We start from the raw sequence: 26,434 nt of genomic DNA, 5'->3' as shown, positions 1-26,434 counted from the left end.
GGTTTAGGAGTAGGTGTAGAATTAACGTTAGTGGCTCAAAATAACGTTTTAATGTTATATTTTTACTAAAATTGTGTTTTATTATGTTTTATTCTTTTAACATTCTGTATAAATTGGGTAGGTTTAGGTTCGGGTGGGGTTACGCATTTTTCTATGGATAACTGACTGGTCAGAGAACACGTTCTATCTATACATATTTTAGGTTGTTTTTATGTAAATTTAGTTACATATCGAACCTGTAATTACATCCAGATAATACGTAAACAACACTGTAAATACGTAAAGGCACATACGTATTGGACAGTTTTAATTTACGTCTAAATATGTACGTTTTGATTGTGAGATCAGGCTGAATTATTAGATAATTCCTCAAGAATTACTTCGAATCTGAAACAGTATTTGTGGCGAGTGGGGCGGGGCCGAGAGGCGTGGGAACGAGGAGTGAGGCCAGGTGTAGTGATTGGAGATGAGCTACACCTGCGCCCCACCGCCAGTATCGAGTCCCACGTAGGAGATGGAAGGATATAAAACTGGAGTGACGACCGTGAAGGACGAGAGAGGACCAGGCCTGGGACATTATTTTATGTTTGCTTTTTATTTGTGCGCGTCAGTCGCCATGAGGGGCTGACGCGCCGTTTTGTATTTATTTTTGATTATTAAAGTGTTTTGATTGTGCGCCGGTTCCCGCCTCCTTCTTCCCGATGATTAAGAAGTTCATATCGTTACAGTATTCTAAAGTGAAAACATAGGGAACCGATTAGTAATTAATAAAGAATTATCAAATAATTCCTGAAGAATTACTTAGAATCTGAAACAGTATTCTAAAGTGAAAACATAGGTAACCGATTAGTAATTAATAAAGAATTATCAAATAATTCCTGAAGAATTACTTAGAATCTGAAACAGTATTCTAAAGTGAAAACATAGGGAACCGATTAGTAATTAATAAAGAATTATCAAATAATTCCTGAAGAATTAATTAGAATCTGAAACAGTATTCTAAAGTGAAAACATAGGGAACCGATTAGTAATTAATAATTAATTATCAAATAATTCCTGAAGAATTACTTAGAATCTGAAACAGTATTCTAAAGTGAAAACATAGGGAACCCATTAGTAATTAATAATTAATTATCAAATAATTCCTGAAGAATTAATTAGAATCTGAAACAGTATTCTAAAGTGAAAACATAGGGAACCCATTAGTAATTAATAATTAATTATCAAATAATTCCTGAAGAATTACTTAGAATCTGAAACAGTATTCTAAAGTGAAAACATAGGGAACCCATTAGTAATTAATTATCAAATAATTCCTGAAAAATTACTTAGAATCTGAAACAGTATTCTAAAGTGAAAACATAGGGAACCCATTAGTAATTAGTAATTTTGCAGAACTTACAGAATTCTAAAGTGAACCTAGTAAATAATAAACTACATCATTTTGACTAAGAACAACATATAAAAGTAATCATAAACTTTGTAAAATACTCTCATCTGTTTATTTCAGATGAGAACATTTCTTAATACAGCATATTTTATTCCATTTTAACATGTATACTGCCCACATTTTAATTAATGTAACAAACATTTCATAATCAAAAGTTAAACATTTATAAGTAAACTAAATCCATATTTCATTTCCATTATAGGCTAATAATTGGGCTGTAACAAAGTTGCTACTGTAGTAGTTCTTTGTACTTGTCCTTTTCAAGTAATTTTGAAAATTTTACTGGAGTAATATTTTATTGGGGTATCTGTACTTTTACTCAAGTACTTGATTTGTGGGACACAGCCTGATTATTATAGTGTTTTTTTTGCGTATAACTGTTCAGAAGTAGTTATTTCATAGTTATTTTTCTTGAACCTTAACTAGTAGATAATTAATAGTAGTTATTCAGGAGGTATCACAGAATACATTAGTTATTGATTAGCTAACTGTTACTTAACATAATTATATTAAAATTATATTACATACTGATTAGTTAACACATCTTTCTTAGTAGTTAACAGTAGTGAGTTAAGTGTTAATGAATAATCACCTGTTAGTTCTTCAATAATTCCTAATTAGTTATGTAGTAAGTAAGAAACAGTATTCTAAAGTGTTACCAAATAAACTTGCCTTGCCTAGATCATGCAGCAATCATGTTTGTGACTGATCTTATTAGAGACGTGCTAACATCTCTGACACAGTGCAGAAATGCCATAGCGCCAGAAATTAAAGCAATCACTACGTTACGATATTTGGCAACTGCAAAAATGCAACAGTGCAATAGTGATGATATGAGTCTATCACAACCTTCTGTAAGCAGAGTGATCACACTTTCAGAACATCTTATTGTGTCGCAGTTCATTTAGTTTCCACTGGACATTCCCTCAAAAACTGCATTTATGAATATAGCAAGCTTATAGGTGCGCACAAGCAGGCCTAATTTAAAACCTGCTGGTTCCTGTACTAACCAGCTTTATGGACCTACTTTAAACTTCAAGTGTAATGAATATATACAGACATATATACTCACTGTGTACAGTGATATTAACAAGGTTATAGCTATCTCCAGATTCAGACTGACACCAGTACACTCCAGTGTATGATGGGTCAGTGGAGATGATTTTACACGTAGATCCTTTTTGTGATCCCCAGCGTGATAGTAAACAATCTTCCAGCGGCCCATGGTCTGTGTATCTTCTCACTGTCCATCCGGTAAAGTTACTCTGGTCCTCACAGCTCAGAGAGAGAGAGATCAATGTGAAGTGTTGAGTTCTGTTGGGACTGATGATCAGAGAAACTGGAGGAGAAACACCTGAGAAGACAATTACAGCAACAATTTAGAAATGTTTAAATTTGTATATTCAATAATGAAAAAAAAAAAAATATATATATATATATATATATATATATATATATATATATATATATATATATATATATATATATATGTAATAAATACTGACTGGTGACCCATAGTGGCTGCATGTTGCTGATGTTTGTTTTATAGGCAGGTTTTCCTCTCTCTGCGCTGCACACATAAACTCCTGTGTGTATTTGATCAACAGAACTGACCGTGTAGTTTCCTCCAGCTCCTCTGCTGCTGTCTGAGAGCAACTTATAATGATGACTGTTGTCTGTATAAATTGAGAATGTGCAACTGTTATCGTAAAGATGTATTTCTTGGTATTCTGACCTTTAAAGTAAATTTAATTGCTTTAAATGTTAATGTCTCCTAGCTCAGCCTAATATGCAGATCAGTCAGAAACATCAATTGTAAGAGTTTGGGGTAGAATGTTATTTTTGTAACCCACAGTCAGGTTGATTCAGTCATATTCAGTGGCGTAGCAAGTCAGCCTCTGGCCCATTTGAATTTTTTTTTTTGTAAAATTTAAAGGGTAAGTTCACCCAGATAGCAAATTTATATATTAACCCTCATGTTGTTTCAAACCCGTAAAACCTCAGTTTATCATTGGAACACAGTTTAAGATATTTTAGATTTAGTCCGAGAGCTCTCAGTCCTCCATTGAAGCTGTGTGTACGGTATACTGTCCATGTCCAGAAAGGTAAGAAAAACATCATCAAAGTAGTCCATGTGGCATCAGAGGGTCCGTTAGAATTTTTTTAAGCATCGAAAATACATTTTGGTCCAAAAATAGCAAAAACTACAATTTTATTCAGCATTGTCTTCTCTTCCGTGTCTGTTGAAAGAGAATTCAAAACAAAGCAGCTGGATATCCGGTTCGCGAACTAATCATTCAGTTCACCAAATCGAATTTGCTATCTGGGTGAACTAACCCTTTAAGAAAAATATTATTGATCAACATACAGTTTAAACTGAGTTGAATTATCTCACACATTAAAAAGCATAAAACACATTAATTGTTTGATGTATAATGACTGAAACTTTGTAGTAACAAAGCTGCAATAATTGAGTGACTTGCTACAAATAATAAAAACTTTGGCCGTAATTATTATTATTGTTATTATTTTCTATATATATTTTTTTTCATATGGAGGGGCTGACTTGCTATGCCACTGTATATTTTAATTATTTCTTAATAAACTAATGTTTTCTGAGTCAATGTTGCACCCTGACTCATCATCTGGCATCTCCTCATTGGACTTCCTTTAGAGAGAAATGCATCTCACGAATTACATAATGAAAGAGTTCTTGATTTTGATTTGAATTATTTTGTTTTAAAATAGTAATTTAAAGCATTCTATACATATTTATCATGTCGGTGAAGCCAAAGCGATTGAAGCCAAGTAGACCCTTTGCAGTTCTGAATTATATATACTCTTATGTTTATGAGCAAAAATGATGGCATATTTTTAAGTTTCCACTGTTATTAAACAAAATATATATAAATGCAAATAATTGCTTTAGCATTCAGTCTGCACAAACAGTGTTGAGTACTCGAGACTCGGACTTGTACTCAGTCTCGAGTCCGTATTTTAATGGTCTGGGTCTTGTCATGGACTCGTGTACATTTTGAATTGGTATTGACTCGGACTCGAACATATTAGGAATCATACTTATTCCCGAGTCCATTCAAGTCCCAATCAAAATATTTCATGATTATTACTGTATGTTAATATTTCTTTAAACTGATATATGATTGTAGGGCCCAATGATTTCCGCAATGCAGAAAACACGGACGGAATTGCGGAATCCAGTCTTAAAAAACAGTTTAACGCGGAATGTCTCGTTTTCCAAAAAATTAAGTTTGCTTAATTTTCAATAATTAAAAGAAAAAATAAAATAAATGAATGTGTTGTCTTCATATGATAACAAAAAAAAATGTAAATACACAACAGAATTTAAATAATTAGACATGCTTAAACACAAAATTAGGTAAAAATAAAACATATGGTGACGAAAAAATTAAACATTTCATAGGCCCCTAAACATGTAATTTTTGTTAAACTTTTAATAAATTGTTGTGAAAATTTATAAGTGTTATGATTTTAATTAATTAGACATGCTTTTTGATTAATTAAATGTAACCATTAAAAAGAAAAATTGTCAGAAAAAATTTCACATTTCCAGAAAAATTAAAAAAAATAAAAAATTGGAAAAAAATCAAATGGAATTTGAGAAAAAATAAAACGTGAGATGTTAGCATAACGTTAGTGCAGAGGCAGCAGGACTCAGGTCAGAATGTCTCATGAACTTAACACATGAACTTTTTTAAAACATTTGTTACATCATCTATTATTCAGTTTGCATATAAGAGCCACAAAGAGTTTGTGTGCAGTAAGACTCTAAAAAAGAAACATTCTGTGATATATAACTGATTATATAACTTAACTGATAATATTTTTTAAACCTAGTAAAAAGAAACATGTCCACTTTGCCATTAAATAGCTATTAAAATAGTTTTTAATGGCAAAGTGGACATGTTTCTTTTTTGTTTCTTTATTAAGGTAATTTAGAAATATGTTTGGAACATTTTATGTTTGTAAAATTAAAGTTTTAGTTTTTTAAAGGAACCACCAAGCTGCAGCTGCAGACAGTGAGTTATGTTTGATCAATTTATGTGAGAGAAAAAAGACACGGCATCCAGAGAATTCTCATTAGCTGTTGGACAAGGGCCGGGCCCATTCAAGGCACTATTCTTTCCTTCTTTCAATTAAAAGTTCCCCCCAGCTCGGCGGGCCCACAAACTTCCCGGGCCCATATTCACCTAGATCAGTGGTTTTCAACCTGTGGTCCGCGGCCCCCTAGTGGGCCGCGGTGGTATTGCAGGTGGGCCGCCAATTATTTTCTGTTCATTTCCAGTCCATTCTAGGGCTGTGCGATTAAAAGAAAACGTCCTAAAATCACGATTTGAGCGTGCGCATATGCCTAACTCCAGGTTCACACACTGTCTGTGATGGGCCTTTTTTCTGAGCCAATGTTGACGGATCAGAGCGTTCTCACTGCGGTAAAAGGCTAGAAATAAAAACGTGCGAAAATAATTCATGTCTAACACATGAGCATAGAGTGAATTTGTTAGTGAACAGGATGCAGTTTAAGTGAGAGGAGACACGTTTTAAGTGTGCACACTCTCTCCTCGCAAAGCAGCGTGTATCTGAGCAAGCACGACCGGTTTTGTGACAGAGCAAAGGAAATCTGCTGCGAACAGAGAGATTCGCACTCGTGCATCATTTTAATGTGCTTTCGCGTTATATTTATGCGCTCTCACTGCTGACCGCATACACATACTGTATACACACTGCAAACACCTGAGGCACCGCTACAATTAATGAGCTCTATGAACAATGCATGGCAAAAAAGAAAAAAAAGTCCCTGTATACAGGATTTTTTTTTTTATTTATGTTTTTTGCCACAAGTCTATACATTTTTTTACATCTTCACTATAGTGATAATTTTGACTTATGTCTGTTCTAGAGATGTTACAACTTTTTGATAAAGCTCTGATTGGTTTTCTTTTGGAAATATGTTTCAAATTAATCCTGAATGCATTTATGACTGTAAAAGCACAATTGCAAAATTGATCAAATAAATCGCGATAGTTATTATTATTATTTTTTTGTCCATATTGCACAGCCCTAGTTTATTCAATAAATATAGTTTAAAATCTAGCTTCTGAGTACTAAGTTATTAACCCAACAATAGCGGGGTCAGTTAATTTTTTTGAAGTGGGCCGCGCAAACATATGTGTTTGGTTGTGTGGGCCGCGAGTTGAAAAAGGTTGGGAACCACTGACCTAGATAACCTGCATGCCCTGATGCTAGGCCACTGGTCACATTAAAGGGATAGTTTACAATAAATATATTGTGAAAAATCATCAAAAAAAAAAAAAAAATGTTAAAAAGCAACACAAAATCTATGTACTTTCTTTATAGCTAAATTATCGCTTTCATTTGTCAACTGTCATGTTGCTAAAAAGAACATTATTTTGTGTATTTGGTATAATACAATGGGCCCTATCATACACCGGTGCAATGCGGCGCACCAACGCAAGGTGCAGCGCAAGTGTGTTTGCTAGTTTCAGTCCGGCGCATTTTCCCGTCCAGCACCATGTTGTTTAATTAGCAAATGCATTTGCGCCCATTTGTGCGCCCATGGGCGTACTGGTCTAAAAAAAGAGGTGTGTTAAGATGCATTGCTATTTTAAGGAGCTGAAAATAGATTACACCATAGACCAACTCAAACCTGGTCTAAAGTCCAAAGTCAGTGGTGCAATAGTTTTTTTGTTATTTAAATAGCGCGTTGGTAGAAAATGTGCCTCTGGGCGGGTCCACAGTGCGCATTGATTTTGCTTATGACACACAGGGATGCGCATCACACAAACATGCCAAATATTAAAAACAAAAGGATTATAGTGTCAAAGAATATTATTGTGTAGGCTACATAAATATAAAAATCTCGTCTACTACTCGTCTCTCTAGTCACTCTCAATGCTCTTAAAGCTGCGGTAGGGAACTTTTGACGCTCTAGCGGTTAATAAACAGAACTGCTTGCGTCTTGCGGAAGAACATCGGAGCCGGAACTACTTCTCTCTGTTTATGTCTATGAAGAATCACAAAGGTACTGGGTTACTCCGCTGCGGTACCCCCGAATCAATCTAAAATAGTCAGAATATAAACACTTATTATAGGTGCACCCTAGTGATTCAGGACAAGCTAAAAACACGGTTTGGAAAATGAATTCATGGTGTACTCGCTTATTATATACATTTTTCTACATTTTGAACACAAACAAAGTTACGGACCGCAGCTCTGGTTGGTTATTTTTTACCGGGAGCGATGGAGTTTCTGCAAATGGCAATAGGACCACTGGGAGGAGCCAGAGGAGCTTGATTTTTTTTTTCACAGATTATCTGTCTCATATTCTACTGTCAGGACATAATGACAGGTTTTATAAATATGTAAAAAATATTTTTTTACAAAAGTTCCCTACAGCACCTTTAAGGCGGCTTTGGTAAATTCGCTCCCCAACGTGATGTGATGCAATGCATTGTGGGGGAAAGGAGGATAAGATGTAAGACAGTACCTACTTTTTCATATTATATTCCGTTTTGTGATACCCAACAACATAAAATACAATGGATAGCAGTTTAAATGTTTATTACCAACAAGCAAATTGCACAAATTCGTTAAACAATTAACCCTGCAATACGGCCTTAATCTATTAATCTAAGGCTAATAAATGTATTTCACAATCTGGGTCATTATTTTATACAAAACCACACATATTGTTTCTACTGTATCTCTGTCACTCACTGATTTTTAGTTAAAATGAGTGCTGTCTGTCACTGTCTTTAATCAGTTCTTTATAAAGTAGCAACAATGTCATTTTTAAAGTACAGTATCTGTGCAAAAGTCTTAGGCACATTAGTATTTTCACCCAAAAAAGGGGTTTTAAGCCAGTTATTTATATCTTTTGCTGTAGTGTGTCAGTAGGAAATATCAGTTTGACATTAATTTTAATATTAATCTAGAGCAATTTTGAATGCAAAAGTAGTCTGACAACGGCAAAATGAATGTTTGGAAATGTAAACTGATATTTTATACTGACACACTACAGCAAAATATATATAAATAACTGGCCGAACACCATTCTTTTAAGTGAAAATACTAACGTGCCTAAGACTTTTGCGCCGTAGTGTATGTATAAAGTACTTATGATTAAATTAAGTATATTTAAATAAGTGTAATTAAAGTATGTGTTCGTTCATATGTGGTAAGGGCTGAAAGACGGGGAGGAGACCGGTCTGACACCGGTTTCATATGAAATTTAAGCGGACTGACTCTGAGGCGATCGGATACCGGTTCCATACCCTACTTTTAAGAAATATATTTTTTGATAAATGAACCCAAAACTCTCTATGTCCTTGATGGAGTGTAATATGATTTGTGTCATGTGCAGGTGCAATGGATCGCGTACAGACCAATAGGGTGTCGGAATGGTATATGTTTATACTTCTCATCCAACCACAATCAAATTCGCTCCATTCGGATGGCAATTTATCTGGATAGTTTTTTATTTAGATTTTAATTTTTTGAATGATGACAAGCCGGAATGAAAACAAGCTGAAATGAAATAGCAGTAACGAACCTATTTTGGAGTAGAAAGTACAGATACTTGCGTGAAAATGTAAGGAGTAGAAGTAAAAAGTTGGCTGAAAAATAATTACCCAAGTAAGTATAGATACCCCACATTTCTACTTAAAGGGGGGGGTGAAATGCTATTTCATGCATACTGAGTTTTTTACACTGTTAAAGAGTTGGATTCCCATGCTAAACATGGACAAAGTTTCAAAAATTAAGTTGTACGTTTGAAGGAGTATTTTTGTTCCAAAAATACCTCTTCCAGTTTGTCACAAGTTTTGGAAAGTTTTTTTTCGAGTATGGGTCTGTGTGATGTTAGATGAGCGGAATTTCCTTAGATGGGTCCTAAGGCACTTCTGCCGGAAGAGCGCGCGCTCCCGTATAGCAGAGCACTGAGAGCACAGACATTCACTGATCAGAGCGAGAGCGTCACGAAATGTCACAAAATAAGTGTGTTTTTGGTTGCCAGGGCAAGACAACCCTGCACAGATCACCAAAAAAAAAAACAGCATTAAGGGACCAGTGGATGGAGTTTATTTTTACAGAGCATCAACGGAGTTGTGCAAGTGTTTTTGTTTGTTCTCTGTATTTCGAAGATGCTTGTTTTACAAAAAAGGCCCAGTTTGATGCCGGATTTGCACATCGTTTATTTCTTAAGGATAATGCAATCCCAACGAAAAAGGGTCACGATCGTGTGTTGGAACCGCATGCGGTGAGTAAAACTGCTTCTTGTATTTTTCTTGTAACCCTCCCAAACAACATGTGTTGATGTAGGTGCTGTTTGACATTTTTGTTGGGGGGGTGGGGGGTGGGGTGTCTGATCCAGAGACTCAACTATTTTCTGCAATTCTCCAGCTGTGATCCTTGGAGAGTCTTTAGCCACTCAAACTGACCTCCTCACCATGCATTAGGACGATATAGACACACGACCTCTTCCAGGCAGTTTTCTAACATTTTCTGTTGATTGGAAATATATTGAAATATACTTAATTATTGCCCAGATGTTGAAAATGGGAATTTTCACTGCTCTAGCTCATTTGTTAAAGTCCCTTTTTTAATTTGTGAAGCTCAATTATCTTTTGCTAAACATCAGAAATATATTCTTTGTTTTATTCTCATTGTGATGGATGATTAAGGGCATTTGGGTTTTGTTTTGCCTCTTCTTTATATTTCTGTGAAACAGGAAGCAATGGCTGGATAAATTCATGTTTATAATCATGCTGGAGTGCTCAAAATTGTGAATATGACTGGGAATATGCTTTAGAGTTATTTTACTCATAAGAATTTCTAGGGGTGTTCTTAATTGTGGCCAATGTCTATTAGATAAAAAGATTTATTTCATAATGATATTTTCCCCCATTTTAAATTCTTATTATCCTATGAAAGGTTAGATTTTTTTTGAATTTTTAAAATAAAACATCAAAAGGATTAACAATGCAGATTCATTTTCACAGCCTTCTTTGATCATATTTACCAAGGGTGTCCATATTTTTGGGCATGACTGTATATGAATAAATAAATAAATAAATAAATGAAGTTAACATACAGCTCGTGTATGATATTTATTGTTTTTACTGGAGGAAAAATAGGAAAATAACAGCTAATACAATTGGTGCCATATCTCCATCCTGCCAGCAGAGGACAATCACAGACCAACAAACACATTAGGCTACTATATTTAAGAAATTACAGTTAAAAAACTGACAAAAATACATTTTCTATGTGCTTGTGTACAAATAATTTTTATTTTCTATTTGGTTTTCTAAAAAAAAGTACATCCATCTCCTTGTTTCTGTTTCTTGTTTAATCTCTCCTATATGTTGCTGGCTCATTCATATTCAACATACAATTACCATACTGGGCAGAACATTTAAAAAGTACTAGTATCTATTAAGTTCAGGATATCTCTGGTATAAAAAGTTACTAGTAACTAAAAAATAAGTACTAGTTCTATTTTTTGTTAACACAAATATTTTAATTAAATACCAGTCACTATTGGAATAAGTACTAGTATCTAATGATTAAGTACTAGTATCTAATGAATAAGTGCTAGTAACTTTACAAAAGACACTAGTACCTAAAGAATAAGCACTAGTACCTAAATAATAAGCACTAGCACCTATTGAATAAGTACTATTACTTACCGTAATGGAAAGATACTAGTGTCTAAAAAAATAAGTACTATTAACATGAAAAAAGATACTAGTACAGTTTATAGATTAAATGTTACAAAGGCTTGCCATACTATTTAATCTGTAGCCTATCCAATTTAGAATGTGCAGAAATCTGTAAGAAAATCATTGATCTGTAGATAAAATAACTGACGACAACGTACTGTTATTTCCCATCTGCAATAAAGATTTGCAAAGCAAAAAGCAGCAATTATACCTTTTAATGCTGACAACCATGTTATTAGCTTGGCATATGGTAGGAAAAAAGTTTGCACACTAGTGTTCCAAAAAGACGCTTTAATATATATTATGAACAGAACTGTGCTATTTCAAACATACTGAAATACATAAAGTTTTGGGGGGATAAAATAAACTTCAAGATGCAATCGTAAAGTATGACTGATGTGTCTCAAGTAAGCCTCATCTCTTGTTGTTTTGGGTTGATTTTTTGATACTTCACCTTATTTATAGACAACAACCAGGTTAGGATTTTGTACATCATATATATTTTATACATCATGTTTCGCATGGTACCATTCTATAATTCATTGGTATTCTTTTTCAAAAGCTTGATGCTGATCATATTCACTGCCATTATACAGTGTGAATGAAAAGAAAGAATGCATACAGCATTAGAGCTTAAGCAGTAATTTGCTTGAATGAAACCAGTTCATTCAGATATTATCACATGAAGCACATTACCTGATGAAAGAGATACAGTGAACCAGCTGAATGTCCAGTCTGTAGAGGAGTCTTTAACCTCACAGATCAGAGTCACTGGATCTCCTTCAGTCAACCACTTCTGTGGAGAAACACTTAAAACGGCTCTGGGTCCATCTGAAATACAGAAATCACTCAATAATAACATGTTAAACTTGTGTGTGTTTATGAAGCGTTGATCAAACTCACCTGATACTGTCAGTGTAACTTCATCACTGATGTGTGATGTTCGTGATCCTCCTCTCTCTGCTCCAGAACAGGAGTATTTACCTGCGTCAGACTCAGTAACAGAACTGAATGTGTGTTCCTGTAGTTCACTGAAAACACTGTCTGAACCGTCTTTATACCAGCTGTACTTCCAGCTAGTGACTCCTTCACCATCAATGTCACATCTGAGAGTGACTGTCTCTCCTCTGAATACATGTTGATCAGGTTTAATGTTCACTTTGGCTTTTGGACTTTCTGTACAACAACAACAAGTCAAAATGAAAATAATGTGCTGCTTTTACTGGATGAACACAGCTACTTGATTTTAAAATGTAAAGCACATGAGACTGAATTGTTGTTCTTTATGACTGTTATAGTCCTTTATAAAAGACCTGTTAATACACAATCAATGGAAATTTGGAAACATGCGTTGTTAAAGTTTTTCAACAGGTTTTCCAACAGAAGATCTTTTTCTCTCTTTAAAATCAAAGTTATTACTGAGTGAATAATAAATATATATCTGTTGTTGTTTTTAATAGACTTAAGTTTTTGGTGTTTTTTTGTCACACCTCAGAATTGTCACATCAACAATTCAGCTTGTTTAAAGTGCATTTATGTTCATAATTAAATGTAAGTAATTGTCAGTTGGTTTGTAACAGTGCTGGCGTATGTGATGAAATACATGAATCAAATTGACTCACCTTCAGTTTGTCCAGAGTGGATGTTTGAAATCAGCACTAAAACACAAAGAGAAACTCATTACAGTATGAACATGGTCAGCTGTGAATTCAACAGCATCTTATAACTGCTCTAGAGCTAATGGCACCTGTACGGGTTTAATTTGTTATGAATAGTGAGTTTTGAATGAATTTCAGCTTTAAGAAACTTGAGAATAATCTTTAAAATATTTATATTCCAATTTTTTTCTTTATAAAGATTAAAATGCATATGGGGGAATGCATATGAGTCCAAATAAACATGAAAACAGCTGACTGGTATTTTATAGATTTGGTCACAGCAGAGAACTGTTTAGGGAATGAGAACAAAGACAAACTCTTACTAACTGTGTACTAGTGAATATTACAACAGTGACAATAAGTGTAAAACAAACCAAAATAACTGATTCTGACAAAAGCACAAAACTGAATAAATCTGGGCTTCAAACTCAGAAAGCAGCGAGAAAAGAAAAAGAAAAAACCCAGAAACTCTAAATAACTTGATTCTTTTTATAATATAATAATAATCAACATATTAAAATACATGAAATACATAGAGATAATAATACTCACAGAGCACAAGAGGAAGTTGACGGAGCTCCATACTGACCGAATGATGACAGACAGTTAAAGACACAGACTGTGTTAAAGCCTCAAGACTTCCTGAAACCTGCAGTTGATCTTTAGAAACATCAGAGCAGATTTAAGACAAACAAATGTGTTACAGGAAAATGAATGATGTCTTTGATAATCTTGTAACATGTTTCACAAAATGTCAAACTTTTTCTAAAGATTTTCTACAGAAATGTTTTCAATCTGTATTGAATTGAACAATAATTATTTGCTATTAATGAAGAAGGAAAATGGAACATTATTTTAATGGCTCTTTATTGTTATGGTGGTAATAGCTGCATTTATAATCATGTATTAATATGGGAATAAAGTGAACAACTGCTGATCCTCCTTCACTTTCATCTATATTTCGAAAAGGTTGGGACGCTATGCAAATTGTAAAAAAGGAGTAAAAAAGGAATGGAATAATTTACAAATCTCAAAAACTTATATTTTATTCACAATAGAGTATAGATAACATATCAAATGTTGAAAGTGAGACATTTTGAAATGTCATGCCAAATATTGTCTCATTTTGGATTTCATGAGAGCTACACATTCCAAAAAAGTTTGGACAGGTAGCTATAAGATGTTGGAAAAGATAAATGTCCATATAAGGAACAGCTGGAGGACCAATTTGCAACTTATTAGGTCAATTGGCAACATGATTGGGTATAAAAAGAGCCTCTCAGAGTGACAGTGTCTCTCAGAAGTCAAGATGGGCAGAGGATCACTGCTTCCGCCAATTCTGCGGTGGAAAATAGTGGAGCAATATCAGAAAGGAGTTTCTCAGAGTAAAACTGCAAAGAGTTTGAAGTTATCATCATCCACGCTGCATAACATCATCCAAAGATTCAGAGAATTTGGAACACTCTCTGTGCGTAAGGGTCAACAGTGGAAAACCATACTGGATGAACGTGATCTTCGGGCCCTTAGACGGCACTGGATCACATTCAGGAATGTTACTGTAATGGAATCCACAACATGGGCTCATGAATACTTCCCGAAAACATTGTCGGTGAACACAATCCACCGTGCAATCCGCCGTTGCCGGCTAAAACTCTATATGTCAAAAAAGAAGCCATATCTAAACATGATCCAGAAGTGCAGGCGTTTTCTCTGGGCCAAGGCTCATTTAAAATGGACTGTGGCAAAGTGCAAAATTGCTTTGTGGTCAGACGAATCAAAATTTGAAGTTCTTTTAGGAAAACTGGGATGCAATTTCAACCAGACTAAAGAGTACAAGAACAACCCAAGTTGTTCCTTACATTTTCCAACATGACAATACCAGAAAATATACTGCATCAATTACAACATCATGACTGCGTAGAAGAAGGATCCGGGCACTGAAATGGTCAGCCTGCAGTCCAGATCTTTTACCCATAGAAAACATTTGGCGCATCATAAAGAGGAAGATGCGACAAAGAAGACCTAAGACAGTTGAGCAACTAGACGCCTGTGTTAGACAAGAATGGGACAACATTCCTATTCCTAAACTTGAAGGGGGGGTGAAATGCTCGTTTTCACTCAATATCCTGTTAATCTTGAGTACATATAGAGTAGTACTGCATCCTTCATAACTCCAAAAAGTCTTTAGTTTTATTATATTCATAAGAGAAAGATAGTCTGTACCGATTTTTCCCGGAAAAACACGACAGACTGGAGGCGTGACGTGTGGGCGGAGCTAAAGAATCACGAGCGCGAATAGGCTTTTGCGTTGAGAGCGTGTGGAAGCTGTGACATTACCGTGAGGGAAAAAACATCCAAAACAAACCATGGCTTACAGTCAGATTCAGCCGTTTATTTATGATCCAGAATCAGATCCAGAGGCTGAAACTGAACGAAAGCAGCAGCAGCAACGACTCGCTCCGATCGGGGCTCGAACCCGGGTCTCTGGCATGGCAGGGGACGCACTAACAAGGAGGCAGAGATATTTGAAGCAGTTTTACTCACCGCCTGCGGTTCCAACACACGATCGTGACCCTTTTTCCTTGGGATTGCATCATCCTTAAGAAATAAACGATACACAAATCCGTCGTCAAACTGGGCCTTGTTTACAAGCATCTTCGAAATGCAGGGAACAAACAAAAACACTTGCACAACTCCGTTGATGCTCTGTAAAAATAAACTCCATCCACTGGTCCCTTAATGCTGTTTTTTTTTTTTTTTTGGTAATCTGTGCTGGGTTGTCTTGCCCTGGCAACCAAAAACACACTCCTTTTGTGACATTTCGCGACGCTCTCGCTCTGATCAGTGAAGTCTGTTTTGCTCTCAGTGCTCTGCTATACGGGAGCACGCGCTCTTCCGGCAGAAGTGCGTCAGGACCCATATAAGGAAATTCCGCTCCATCTAACGTCACACAGAGCCATACTCGAAAAAAACTTTCCGAAACTTGTGACAAACCGGAAGGAGTATTTTGGGAACAAAAATACTCCTTCAAATGTACAACTTAATTTTTGAAACTTTGTCCATGTTTAGCATGGGAATCCAACTCTTTAACAGTGTAAAAAACTCAGTATGCATGAAAAAGCATTTCACCCCCCCTTTGAGCAACTTGTCTCCTCAGTCCCAGACGTTTGCAGACTGTTATAAAAAGAAGAGGGGATGCCACAGAGTTGTAAAAATGGCCTTGTCACAAATTCTTTGAGATGTGTTGATGCCATGAAATTTAAAATCAACTTATTTTTCCCTTAAAATTATAAATTTTCTCAGTTTAAACATTTGATATGTCATCTATGTTGTATTCTGAATAAACTATTTAAATTTGAAACTTCCACATGATTGCATTCTGTTTTTATTCACAGTGTCCCAACTTTTTTCTTAGCTGCATCCATATTAGCACGTCACGTTTGATGTGGTAATTTCACAGTAGGCATAGATACAGATTAAAATTATATATGTAGCCAACTACCTCCAACCCAATCTATTTTTCTCCCACATTAGGGATAGTTGGAGTTCTCTGGGTTCTGCCAATATTCCAGTCTTGGAGCACTCCCCCAGGACAGCACGCCTAAATATGCTTACTATATGCTATCAGATTAGATGTAAGGATGAACTTGTGAAATAAGTGGCGCTTGAGAAGCATAAATTTCTCAGAATGATTAACACTATTCTTGAGTTTCACAACTCTAAACACATTCATCTTTTGACACGTGTTCCTGTTCAGTAGCAGTTAAAAACCATCACAACATGACCACAACTGACAATTCTTGCCAGATGAACACTGTATTCAACATTTTCATACACCAGTCAGAACAACAGTATAAGCACATATGAATTCTTTAGCTGTGGATACGAGAAATTCATATTCAGGAGTTTTCAATATTCAATTTGCTGGTATTATTTTTATGTGCATACTAACTGTTATAATTTATGTAGATTACAATATAATAATTGTGATGTAAAACCTGATTGGCTCATAGGTCATGGTTCTTTTGTTTTTACTGTGACACTGCAAGAAGGTTTTAAAGCATCTGCTCCACAATATTAATTTTTTTTTTTAATTTAAAGAAAATATGAACATTTCAAAAATATGAAATACCTACACAGCATTGCAGCAATACATGTCTGTCATGGATAAAGAATACACTAAAGAATAATGAATAAACATGCACAAATTACATGTTCATGTGATTGCAAAGCAGGCAAACATCACAGAGGCTACATAACATAGATGCACTAAGACTTATACTGTAAAGATCAAACTGTTACAATACTAAAGCAGAACAAAATAACAACATTAAACTTTTACTTTAATTATACAATACTCAAATTAACTGAAATAGAAGTATAAGATAAGCTTCCAAAACTTTATGAAAACAGTTTTGTTGGGTCAAGTGTGTTATCAGCCTCAGAGAGGCCTTTAATCCATGTCTCTTTTTTTAAAATTAACATACATTCAGAATTTATTTTTTTTTTTAGCAGATTCAGAGAAGAAAATGTATGTAATGCCAAACAATTCCTGTTGGGTAAAATCAAGCTCTGCCCTACCTGTTTTCTTGTTGAATATCCTTTTTCACTCAGAAGTCCAAGGGTTTGAAAGTCTGGTTGAATCTAACAACCATTAAGGCCCCAATATACTTAAAACAAAGTTCATTTTCGTTCTTCGTTTCGGGGAAAAAGGAAGTTTGAAAAGGCTGAGCAATGGTATATTGTTAATGAACTTTCCAACACCCCCGCGCTGCTGGAGGCGGGGTGTAAATTAATGTAAACATGTGTCACAACACTCCTAAGCAAAACAAAGATGAAATGAAGAAGTAGGCAATCTTGGTTTGAGACGGGGCCCACTGGACACAGAGTATTGTAGACAAAAGAAAAATGATTGGCAGCAGTTCAGTGTCAAGTATCATGTTTACAACACAAAATAAGTCTTTATGGGAAGTGTGAATGGCTCATAGTCTGAAAACTTTAGCATGATGTGGGGAAAAAGTATTGGAATCAGTTTGTTGCTTTATTTTATAGGTTTTCATTTATATTTTTAAAACTGGATAAACTGTTTTGATAAAAATAAAAGTTTATTATTGTATATTCGTTTGGCATTCATTTACTGTATACCTTTTAAATTCGCTTATTGAAAGAACAACAGCAGCAGTATGGTGTAACATTTATTTGAAACATGTATTTGGCACTTGCTACCTTATATCTTTAGTCCTTTCATTCGTTTTATGGCTTTGCAAAACTTGTATCGGATGTTTCTCTGCATCGCTTTTTGCATAACTCCGGGTCTTCAACAGGCGCGCAGATGGCACTGGGGATGGGGGGGACTTGGCCCCCCTCAGATTCATAGTGACCCGATCCGTCCCCCTCACTGTCTCAATGAAAGCTCTATTGATAAATAGAGGATTAATCAGGGTTTCTGCAATGTACATTAGTCTAAGTAGAGGCGATCCGGCCCACCATTCCTTAAACATGTTATTAGCGATTTTTGAAACACGCTTTTGACTGCAGTCTCTGACAAACTCCCAAAACACACTTGTAGGCAATCAGCTGTAAGTCGCGTGTCTTGTTCTGATAGCAAGCAATATTATATGCTGCAGACTCGGAGCTTGAGCCTGCTGCATCTATAGTCCCATGCCCAGAGTCCCGCATTCTCAGTCCCCTCGTTTTTAGAGATCAATACGCAATGCTATCTCACGATGAATTCGTATGTATTTTACGAGGTGGCTAATTCGTACGAATTTGTACGACCTCACTCGTACGATTTTATACGATTTGTCTAAACCCCTGTGTCGGTTAGGTTTAGGGGCGGGGTTAGGTGTAGGTCATTCGTACAAATTCTTTCGTATGAATAGCCACCTCCTAAAATATGTATGAATTGCCGTGAGATCGGGTTGCAAGGGATTTGAGAATGCAGGACTGTAGACAGGCCCGTCGCGACAAGGCAGGCAAACCTGGGGCCCCAAGACAACTACTGGTTAGGAATAAAAGGCAACGACACTGTGTGAACGCCCCTTTGATCGTCAATACATTAACGAGTAATGACACTGTTATCGGGATCCCCCTCAAGGGGGCCCCTCTCAGTAGTCGCTGACAGCAGCCAGCCAACCACATGATCTCACGTGATGGACTAATATCTGTAAATATTAAGCCGGAACAGTCTATTTAAATATGAATCCTGCATGTTCTGCGTGTCTCTGTTAATGAATGGAGCAGAAGAGTGACTTCCTTTATTTACACATACTGAAGCACACGTGATGCTCGCAGTAATTTCAGCGTCTGCTGTCTCTCTAAATAAGACGAGAACACATGAACAACATCTCCAGAACTGCTCTGACAGTCACTTCATGAGCATTTGACCGTTTGATTTGAGTAAAACTAGCGTCACATCACATACACAGAACTGTAAAGGTATGTCAACCCGTCAAAATAAAAGTCCGGTTAAAGACAAGTATTTGCCAGAGATGTATTACTATTGTTCAGCAGAATGTACATATTTTTTTTAAGGTTTAATCACACAAAATATCTTCCCTGTTTTATTTTTAATAGTAAACCCCCATTGTTTATCAAAAAGCTTAGTTTGCTTAATTTTCAATAATTAAAATATAAATTAAATTAATGTTTTGTATTTAATGTTTAATGTGCATCCCAGAAAATGCTTTATTTAAAACCCCAAATGAATGGCACTTAAATGCACTTAATTCATCTGTCAACTTTATTGTCATTGTTCACAGTACAAGTACAGACAGAGAAACAATGGATAATAATTAAATGTTTATTTTGATGTATGCATTGCATTCTATGCATTTAAAAATAAAAATAAAAAATTTTTCTAAGAAAGTAAACTTAGTTGTTCATTTTAAGAGACCCAGGAGTCTTATTTTCTCTTGCATAATTAATATTAATAAGCAAAAACACATTTTATCAGATTACTCGATTAATCGATGGAATATTTGGTAGAATACTCGATTACTAACAAGTTTCATAGCTACAGCCCTAGATAAAAGTGGCATAGCAAATAGCATGCTATACTATTCCACCATGACAATCTATTTACCAAATGGGGGTTATGAAAACCACACAATAAATTCCGTGCATCAAACATTAGCTTGGGATGTTTTTAAGCATAGATAGTGAAAGCAGCTGCCTGCATCCATTCCCTTCTAATATAAAAATATGGAACTTTATAATAAGTAAAAATACTATTTGCTAACAGTTAAATGACAAAGATTAAAGATTAATTAACTATCAATTTACCATATATTAATGATTGTTATTACAAAGTATCTACCATCTAACTTATCAACTATGGTTTTGGGAAACGTACCCCTGAGCTGTTAATACTGACCTCTGTCAATATGCTAACAGTGAAATGGTAAAACGTACTTCACAGGTAATTTCAGATTTTTTTCTTCAATTAATTTCCCAGCTACACCATCAACTTCATCTTCAACATCAACAGATGCATCACTTCTCAGTGCTGATGTTTCCTCTATATAGCACAAGGTACCACAAGCTCTATAGTTATAGCTGATATTCTGCACAGCCCAGAGTTTAAACTGATAAGTGTGTGCTGTCATATTATTAGAAAACAAAAACAGTGCAAATCACTATTGAATTAACCAAACTATTTTTTCAAGCAGTATTTGCACTGGAAACCTTTTTTATTTATATAAAGTGTGGGTGAACTTAAACTGTATGGCTATGCTGTGGTTCCTGTAGGCTTTGCGTGAGTGCGGGGGTTGGGGGGCCTCTATGTCCATTTTGCTTGGGGCCTCCAAATTCCTTCAAACGGCCCTGACTGTAGATGCAGCAGGCTCCGAGTCTGCAGGAGAGCACTCAATTCGAGTGAACAGGACGCATACTACATTACATTAACATTTAGCAGACGCTTTTATTCAAAATTAGCATATCGACTGTAGATTGAGAAATGGCAGATTTAAAACAAAAAAGAGAGAGAAAGAAACAGAACATTGAAAATAAGGGTTATAATCAGGCAAAAGGCAGGTCCTTTGGGACTGAATTCAGTTTCACAGACAAACACAAACAGACTGCCAGGAGCGATAGAGAAAACACACTGCAGCTGGAGAACTAAGAATAATACAGCCATTTCCAGAGTTTCAGATCCTTGACAGAAGTGCAGTCCCACTGGTGGGAAGCAGAGAAACAAATGTTAATGATAAATCCTCTGTGATGTTTGTACTGGCTACTATATACAGGCCACCAGGGCACCATACAGACTTTATTAATTTTTGATTTTACACCCAAGTTAGTTCTGGCTGCAGATAAAGTTTTAATAGTTGGTGATTTTAATATCCATGTTGATAATGAAAAAGATGCATTGGGATCAGCATTTATAGACATTCTGAACTCTATTGGGGTTAGACAACACGTCAGGACCTACTCATTGTCGAAATCATACTCTAAATTTAATACTGTCACATGGAATTGATGTTGATGGTGTTGAAATTATTCAGCCAAGTGATGATATATCAGATCATTATTTAGTTTTGTGCAAACTTTATATAGCCAACATTTTAAATTCTACTTCTTGTTACAAGTATGTTAGAACCATCACTTCTACCACAAAAGACTGCTTTTTATGTTATCTTCCTGATGTATGCAAATTCCTTAGCATATCCAAAACCCCAGAACAACTTGATGATATAACAAAAACTATGGACTCTCTCTATTCTAGCATTTTAAATATAGTTGCCCTTTTACGCCTAAGGAAGGTTAAGGAATCCAGGTATAATGAGCATACTCGCACCCTAAAGAGAGCATCCTGGAAAATGGAGCGCAGCTGGAGGAATACAAAACTAGAGGTATTTTGTATTGCTTGGCGAGAAAGTAACCTATCTTACAGAAAAGCATTAAAAACTGCTAGATCTGATTACTTTTCTACTATTTTATAAGAAAACAAACATAACCCCAGGTATTTATTCAATACAGTGGCTAAATTAAGGACAAATAAAACCTCAACAAGTGTTGACATTTCCCAACATCACAGCAGTAATGACTTTATGAACTACTTTACTTCTAAAATATTATACTATTAGAGAAAAATTTTTAACCATTCAGCCGTTGTGGAAGATTTTTATCAATAAGATTTTAATTAATCAAGTATAATCAATATGAATCTACACATTTTTGTTGCTAGTTATTATTCCATTATAATCCCATAGGTTAAGTATAGAAAGGAATATGCCTACGTGGCCCAATTGTACAGACCAGGTGAGAAACATATGGTCAGACATACAGACAGGGCCTTTCTCTATACCAAATCAAGTAGGGGGCCCCTTCTCTCTAGGGAGGTATAAAAATTGTAAGGATAAGGAAAAGTATGACTATTTGGAACGCCCTGTATACAGTATATAATGAGATGCCACTGAGCATTTGGGAGATCTTCTGGCAGAGAAGATCTCAGCTTCATTTCACTCTGAAATAAAGTGTATCTTCTGGAAACAAAATCCAGAGACTGTGTGATTCCTCAGAACCATGGCAGATGAAAATACACTACATTTGGCGCAGAACAGGGACAGGAAAGGAGCAGTGGACAACCACTTTTGAGATGACTGATGAGCAACACACACACAGTGGTGGCCACCATAGAATAAGGTAAGCATTTTTGCTTATATAATTAGTGTGTGATGTTTACCAGTCAGTACTGAGCGGTAAGGTCACTTAAAATCAGCTTTTCAAAATGTACAACTAAATAAATAAATAAAAATGGGTGGTTTTGTTTCCAGAAGAAAAACTGCATACACATATTTGGTATAATGTTAGAAATACCTTGGTAGGTGGATCTAAATTAATACTAAATAGCGTTAGCAGAAATTAATTGAATGTAAGGGTCTTTGTTTATTAAAGACTGGTCTTAAAGGGTTAGTTCGCCCGAAAATGAAAATTATGTCATTAATAACTCACCCTTATGCTGTTCCAAACATGTAAGGCCTCCTTTTATCTTCGGAACACAGTTTAAGATATTTTAGATTTAGTCCGAGAGCTCTCAGTCCCTCCATTGAAGCTGTGTGTACGGTATACTGTCCATGTCCAGAAAGGTAAGAAAAACATCATCAAAGTAGTCCATGTGACATCAGAGGGTCCGTTGGAATTTTTGAAGCATCGAAAATACATTTTGGTCCAAAAATAGCAAAAACGACGACTTTATTCAGCATTGTCTTCTCTTCCGTGTCTGTGTGAGAGAGAGCAGCTGGATTTCCGGTTCGCAAACGAATCATTCAGTTCACCAAATCGAACTGAATCGTTTTAAACGGTTCGCATCTCTAATACGCATTAATCCACAAATGACTTAAGCTGTTAACTTTTTTAATGTGGCTGACACTCGCTCTGAGTTCAAACAAACCAATATCCCAGAGTAATTAATGTACTCAAACAGTACATAGACTGAACTGCTGTGATGAACACCGAGCCGAGCCAGATAACGAACAATAGACTGACTCGTTCACAAGTGAAGAACCGTTTCTGTCAGACGTGTCCGATTCGTGAACCGAGGAGCTGATGATACTGCACATGTGTGATTCAGCGTGAAGCAGACCGACACACAGAGCGTCTGAACTGAACTGATTCTTTTGGTGATTGATTCTGAACTGATTCTGTGCTAGTGTTATGGCAATTCACTCCAGCCCACCGCCTCGAGCGTCCACGACGGAGGACTCCTTCGCCCTGCTTGATGGCACCGCGGATTCACCAAAACGGCGAGGGATCTTTGGCAGCACGTCCCTCCTTCCTCCCGGGTTTCGGCGCCAGTGTAACAATGTAAAACACTTCATAGTCATGGGAAGAAGGAGGCGGGAACCGGCGGACATTCAAACGAAACTGTAATAATAAAATAAACACAAAACAGCGTGACCGCCCCTCACGGACGACTGCCACGCACGAACAAAACCAAAGCACAAACTAAAATCCAGGCCTGGTCCTCTCTTGCCCTTCACTGTCGTAGCTCCTCTTTTACTTCATATAACATTATCCAGAGAAACAAATTGTTAATGATATATCTCCTGTTATGTTTGTACTGGACTGCATACAGGCCAACAGGGCACCATACAGACTTTATTAAAGAGTTTGCTGAATTTACATCCGAGTTAGTGCTGGCTGCAGAAAAAGTTTAATAGTTGTTGATTTTAATATCCATGTTGATAATGTTGTTTGCTTTTGATGTTATGCTGATGATACTCAGCTCTATATTTCTTCGCGGCCTGGCGAAACATACTAATTAGAAAAACTAGCGGAATGCATAGTCAATATAAAAAACTGGATGACAAGTAACTTCTTACTGCTAAATTCTGAAAAAAAAAATAAAAATTGAGGTGTTAATTATAGGACCTAAAAACTCTGCATATGATAACCTGAAAAACTAAGACTTGATGGCTGCTTTGTCAATTCTTCATCATCAGTTAGGAACCTAGGTGTGCAATCTGATCGCAGTCTTTCCTTAGAAAGTCATGTTTCTAGCATTTGTAAAACTGCATTTTTCCATCTCAAAAATATATCTCAATTGCGGCCTATGCTCTCAATGTCAAATGCAGAAATGTTAATCCATGCATTTATGACCTCAAGGTTAGATTATTGTAATGCTTATTGGGTGGTTGTTCTGCACACTTAGTAAACAAACTACAGCTAGTCCAAAATGCAGCAGCAAGAGTCCTTACTAGAACCAGGAAGTATGACCATATTAGACCAGTCCTGTCATCGCTGCACTGGCTCCCTATCAAACATCGTATAGATTTTAAAATATTGCTTATTACTTATAAATCCCCTGAATGGTTTAGCACCTCAGTATTGAATGAGCTCTTGTTACTTTATTACTCCTCCATGTCCACTGCGTTCTCAAAACTCAGGCAGTAATACCTAGAATATCAAAATCAACTGCAGACCAGATGGTGGATCAGCACCTAGAAAGAACCTCTACTGCCCTGAAAGACAGCGGAGACCAGGACAACTAGAGCCCCAGATACAGATCCCCTGTAAAGACCTTGTTTCAGAAGACCACCAGGACAAGACCACAGGAAACAGATGATTCTACTGCACAATCTGACTTTGCTGCAGCCTGGAATTAAACTACTGGTTTTGTCTGGTCAGAGGAGAACTGGCCCCCCAACTGAGCCTGGTTCCTCCCCAGGTTTTTCCTCTATTCTGTCAACTATGGAGTTTCGGTTCCTTGCCCGCTGTCGCCTCTGGCTTGCTTAGCTGGGGTTACCTCATTTACAGCGATATCTTTGACTTGATTACAATTGATTGCACAGATACTATTGTAACTGAACTGAGATGATGACATCACTGAATTCAATGATGAACTGCCTTTAATTCTCATTTTGCATTATTGACACACTCTTTTCCTAAGTAGTATTGTTCAGTTGCTTTGACGCAATCTTTTTTGTTTAAAGTGCTATATAAATAAAGGTGACTTGACTTGACTAAAAAGAACTGGCTCATAAAGGTTAATTAGTTTGCACCACAACGTAAACTGAGTAGCTACACAGTCAGTAAAAACTGTAGCTATTTTTTTTTTTCAAAAGTTTTTTTTTCCTTAGAAAAGAGAATGCTACATCAGTCATTATTTACTATAACTCAGGGTGAAAGAGGAAGTACTATATATATCTATCAGTTACTAAGAATTTCTAGTTGATAGTGTCTTTATGCATTAAAACTAATAGATATGTGCAGTGAAGCTTAAAGGTGGTTTTTATATTTTGTTTTATAAGCGCTCCATGCGTTTAACATTTAACAATTTTCGTTAATGGTGCTTACTTGAAGTTAAAGGTTTTTTATATGTATCTAACTTTAAATCAGTTTTTAAATTGCTTAATTGCTTCTTAATTAATATATATCTAACGTTAATACAGTTTTCTTAATTGCTTAGACATTAAAATCCATTATAAAGACCAAGTTTCACAAACATAACAACATTTTCTAGAAGGTTTCTCAGAACTATCAACACTATCCTCGAGTTTCACAAATTTAAACACATATTCAGAATTTGACACCATGTGCTCTTGTTCAGTTGCGTTTTTAAAAACCAGCACAATATATCCACCACAGACAGCTCTTACAAACACTAGCATGCATTTTCAAACACCAGGCAAAACAACAGTATGTGTAAAAATAAGCATGTGAATTCACTGACTCTGGAAACCACACAAGTCAGTTGTCAACCTTGTCAACAAATATGTCGAGATTGGCATGTAAAAGATAAAACATTTTAATAAGAGGCTGTTGTTCCTTTTCTTTTACTGTTCAAGTAACAAGGGCACACTCCAAGAATTTAACAAACCATCTGCTTCAATATAATATAATTTAATATATTATAATATAAATATAAATCAAGGAATACATCAGGTACAAGGGTACAGGTACATTAAAAAAAAAAGCCATCGTCAATCGGAGTGACTTCTGTATTTCTTACACAGTGAGTACAATAACTAATGGGATTCACTCTTGCATTTAAATGCATTTATCGCTCTAAAAATTTGGTCATTAAAGCAAGTTAACTGCCAGAA

At 35.9% G+C, this 26,434-nt stretch overlaps 1 protein-coding gene across 2 annotated transcripts in view; it reads right to left on the bottom strand.

Moving 5' to 3' along the window:
- The window catches only part of LOC113075385 (B-cell receptor CD22-like), a 50,376-nt gene extending 32,765 nt beyond the window's left edge, over positions 1 to 17,611 (bottom strand). Inside the window, exons 1-4 of one of the 2 annotated variants that reach the window (XM_026248085.1) lie at positions 17,469 to 17,611; positions 13,440 to 13,547; positions 12,852 to 12,887; positions 12,133 to 12,405 (exon numbers count right to left, since the gene is read on the bottom strand). In XM_026248085.1, the coding sequence (XP_026103870.1) occupies positions 12,133 to 12,405; positions 12,852 to 12,887; positions 13,440 to 13,470 (340 nt within the window). In that variant the 5' untranslated portion in view covers positions 13,471 to 13,547; positions 17,469 to 17,611. The remainder of the gene's footprint in view (positions 1 to 12,132; positions 12,406 to 12,851; positions 12,888 to 13,439; positions 13,548 to 17,468) is intronic. The other variant, XM_026248084.1, reaches the window with a different exon arrangement.
- Positions 17,612 to 26,434: the final 8,823 nt, after the last annotated feature.

Source organism: Carassius auratus, unplaced genomic scaffold, assembly GCF_003368295.1.
Source record: "Carassius auratus strain Wakin unplaced genomic scaffold, ASM336829v1 scaf_tig00016998, whole genome shotgun sequence".
Classification (NCBI taxonomy): Eukaryota; Metazoa; Chordata; class Actinopteri; order Cypriniformes; family Cyprinidae; genus Carassius; species Carassius auratus.
The sequence above is the reverse complement of the archived record's forward strand: the minus strand, read 5'-3'. Positions and strand labels throughout refer to the sequence as shown.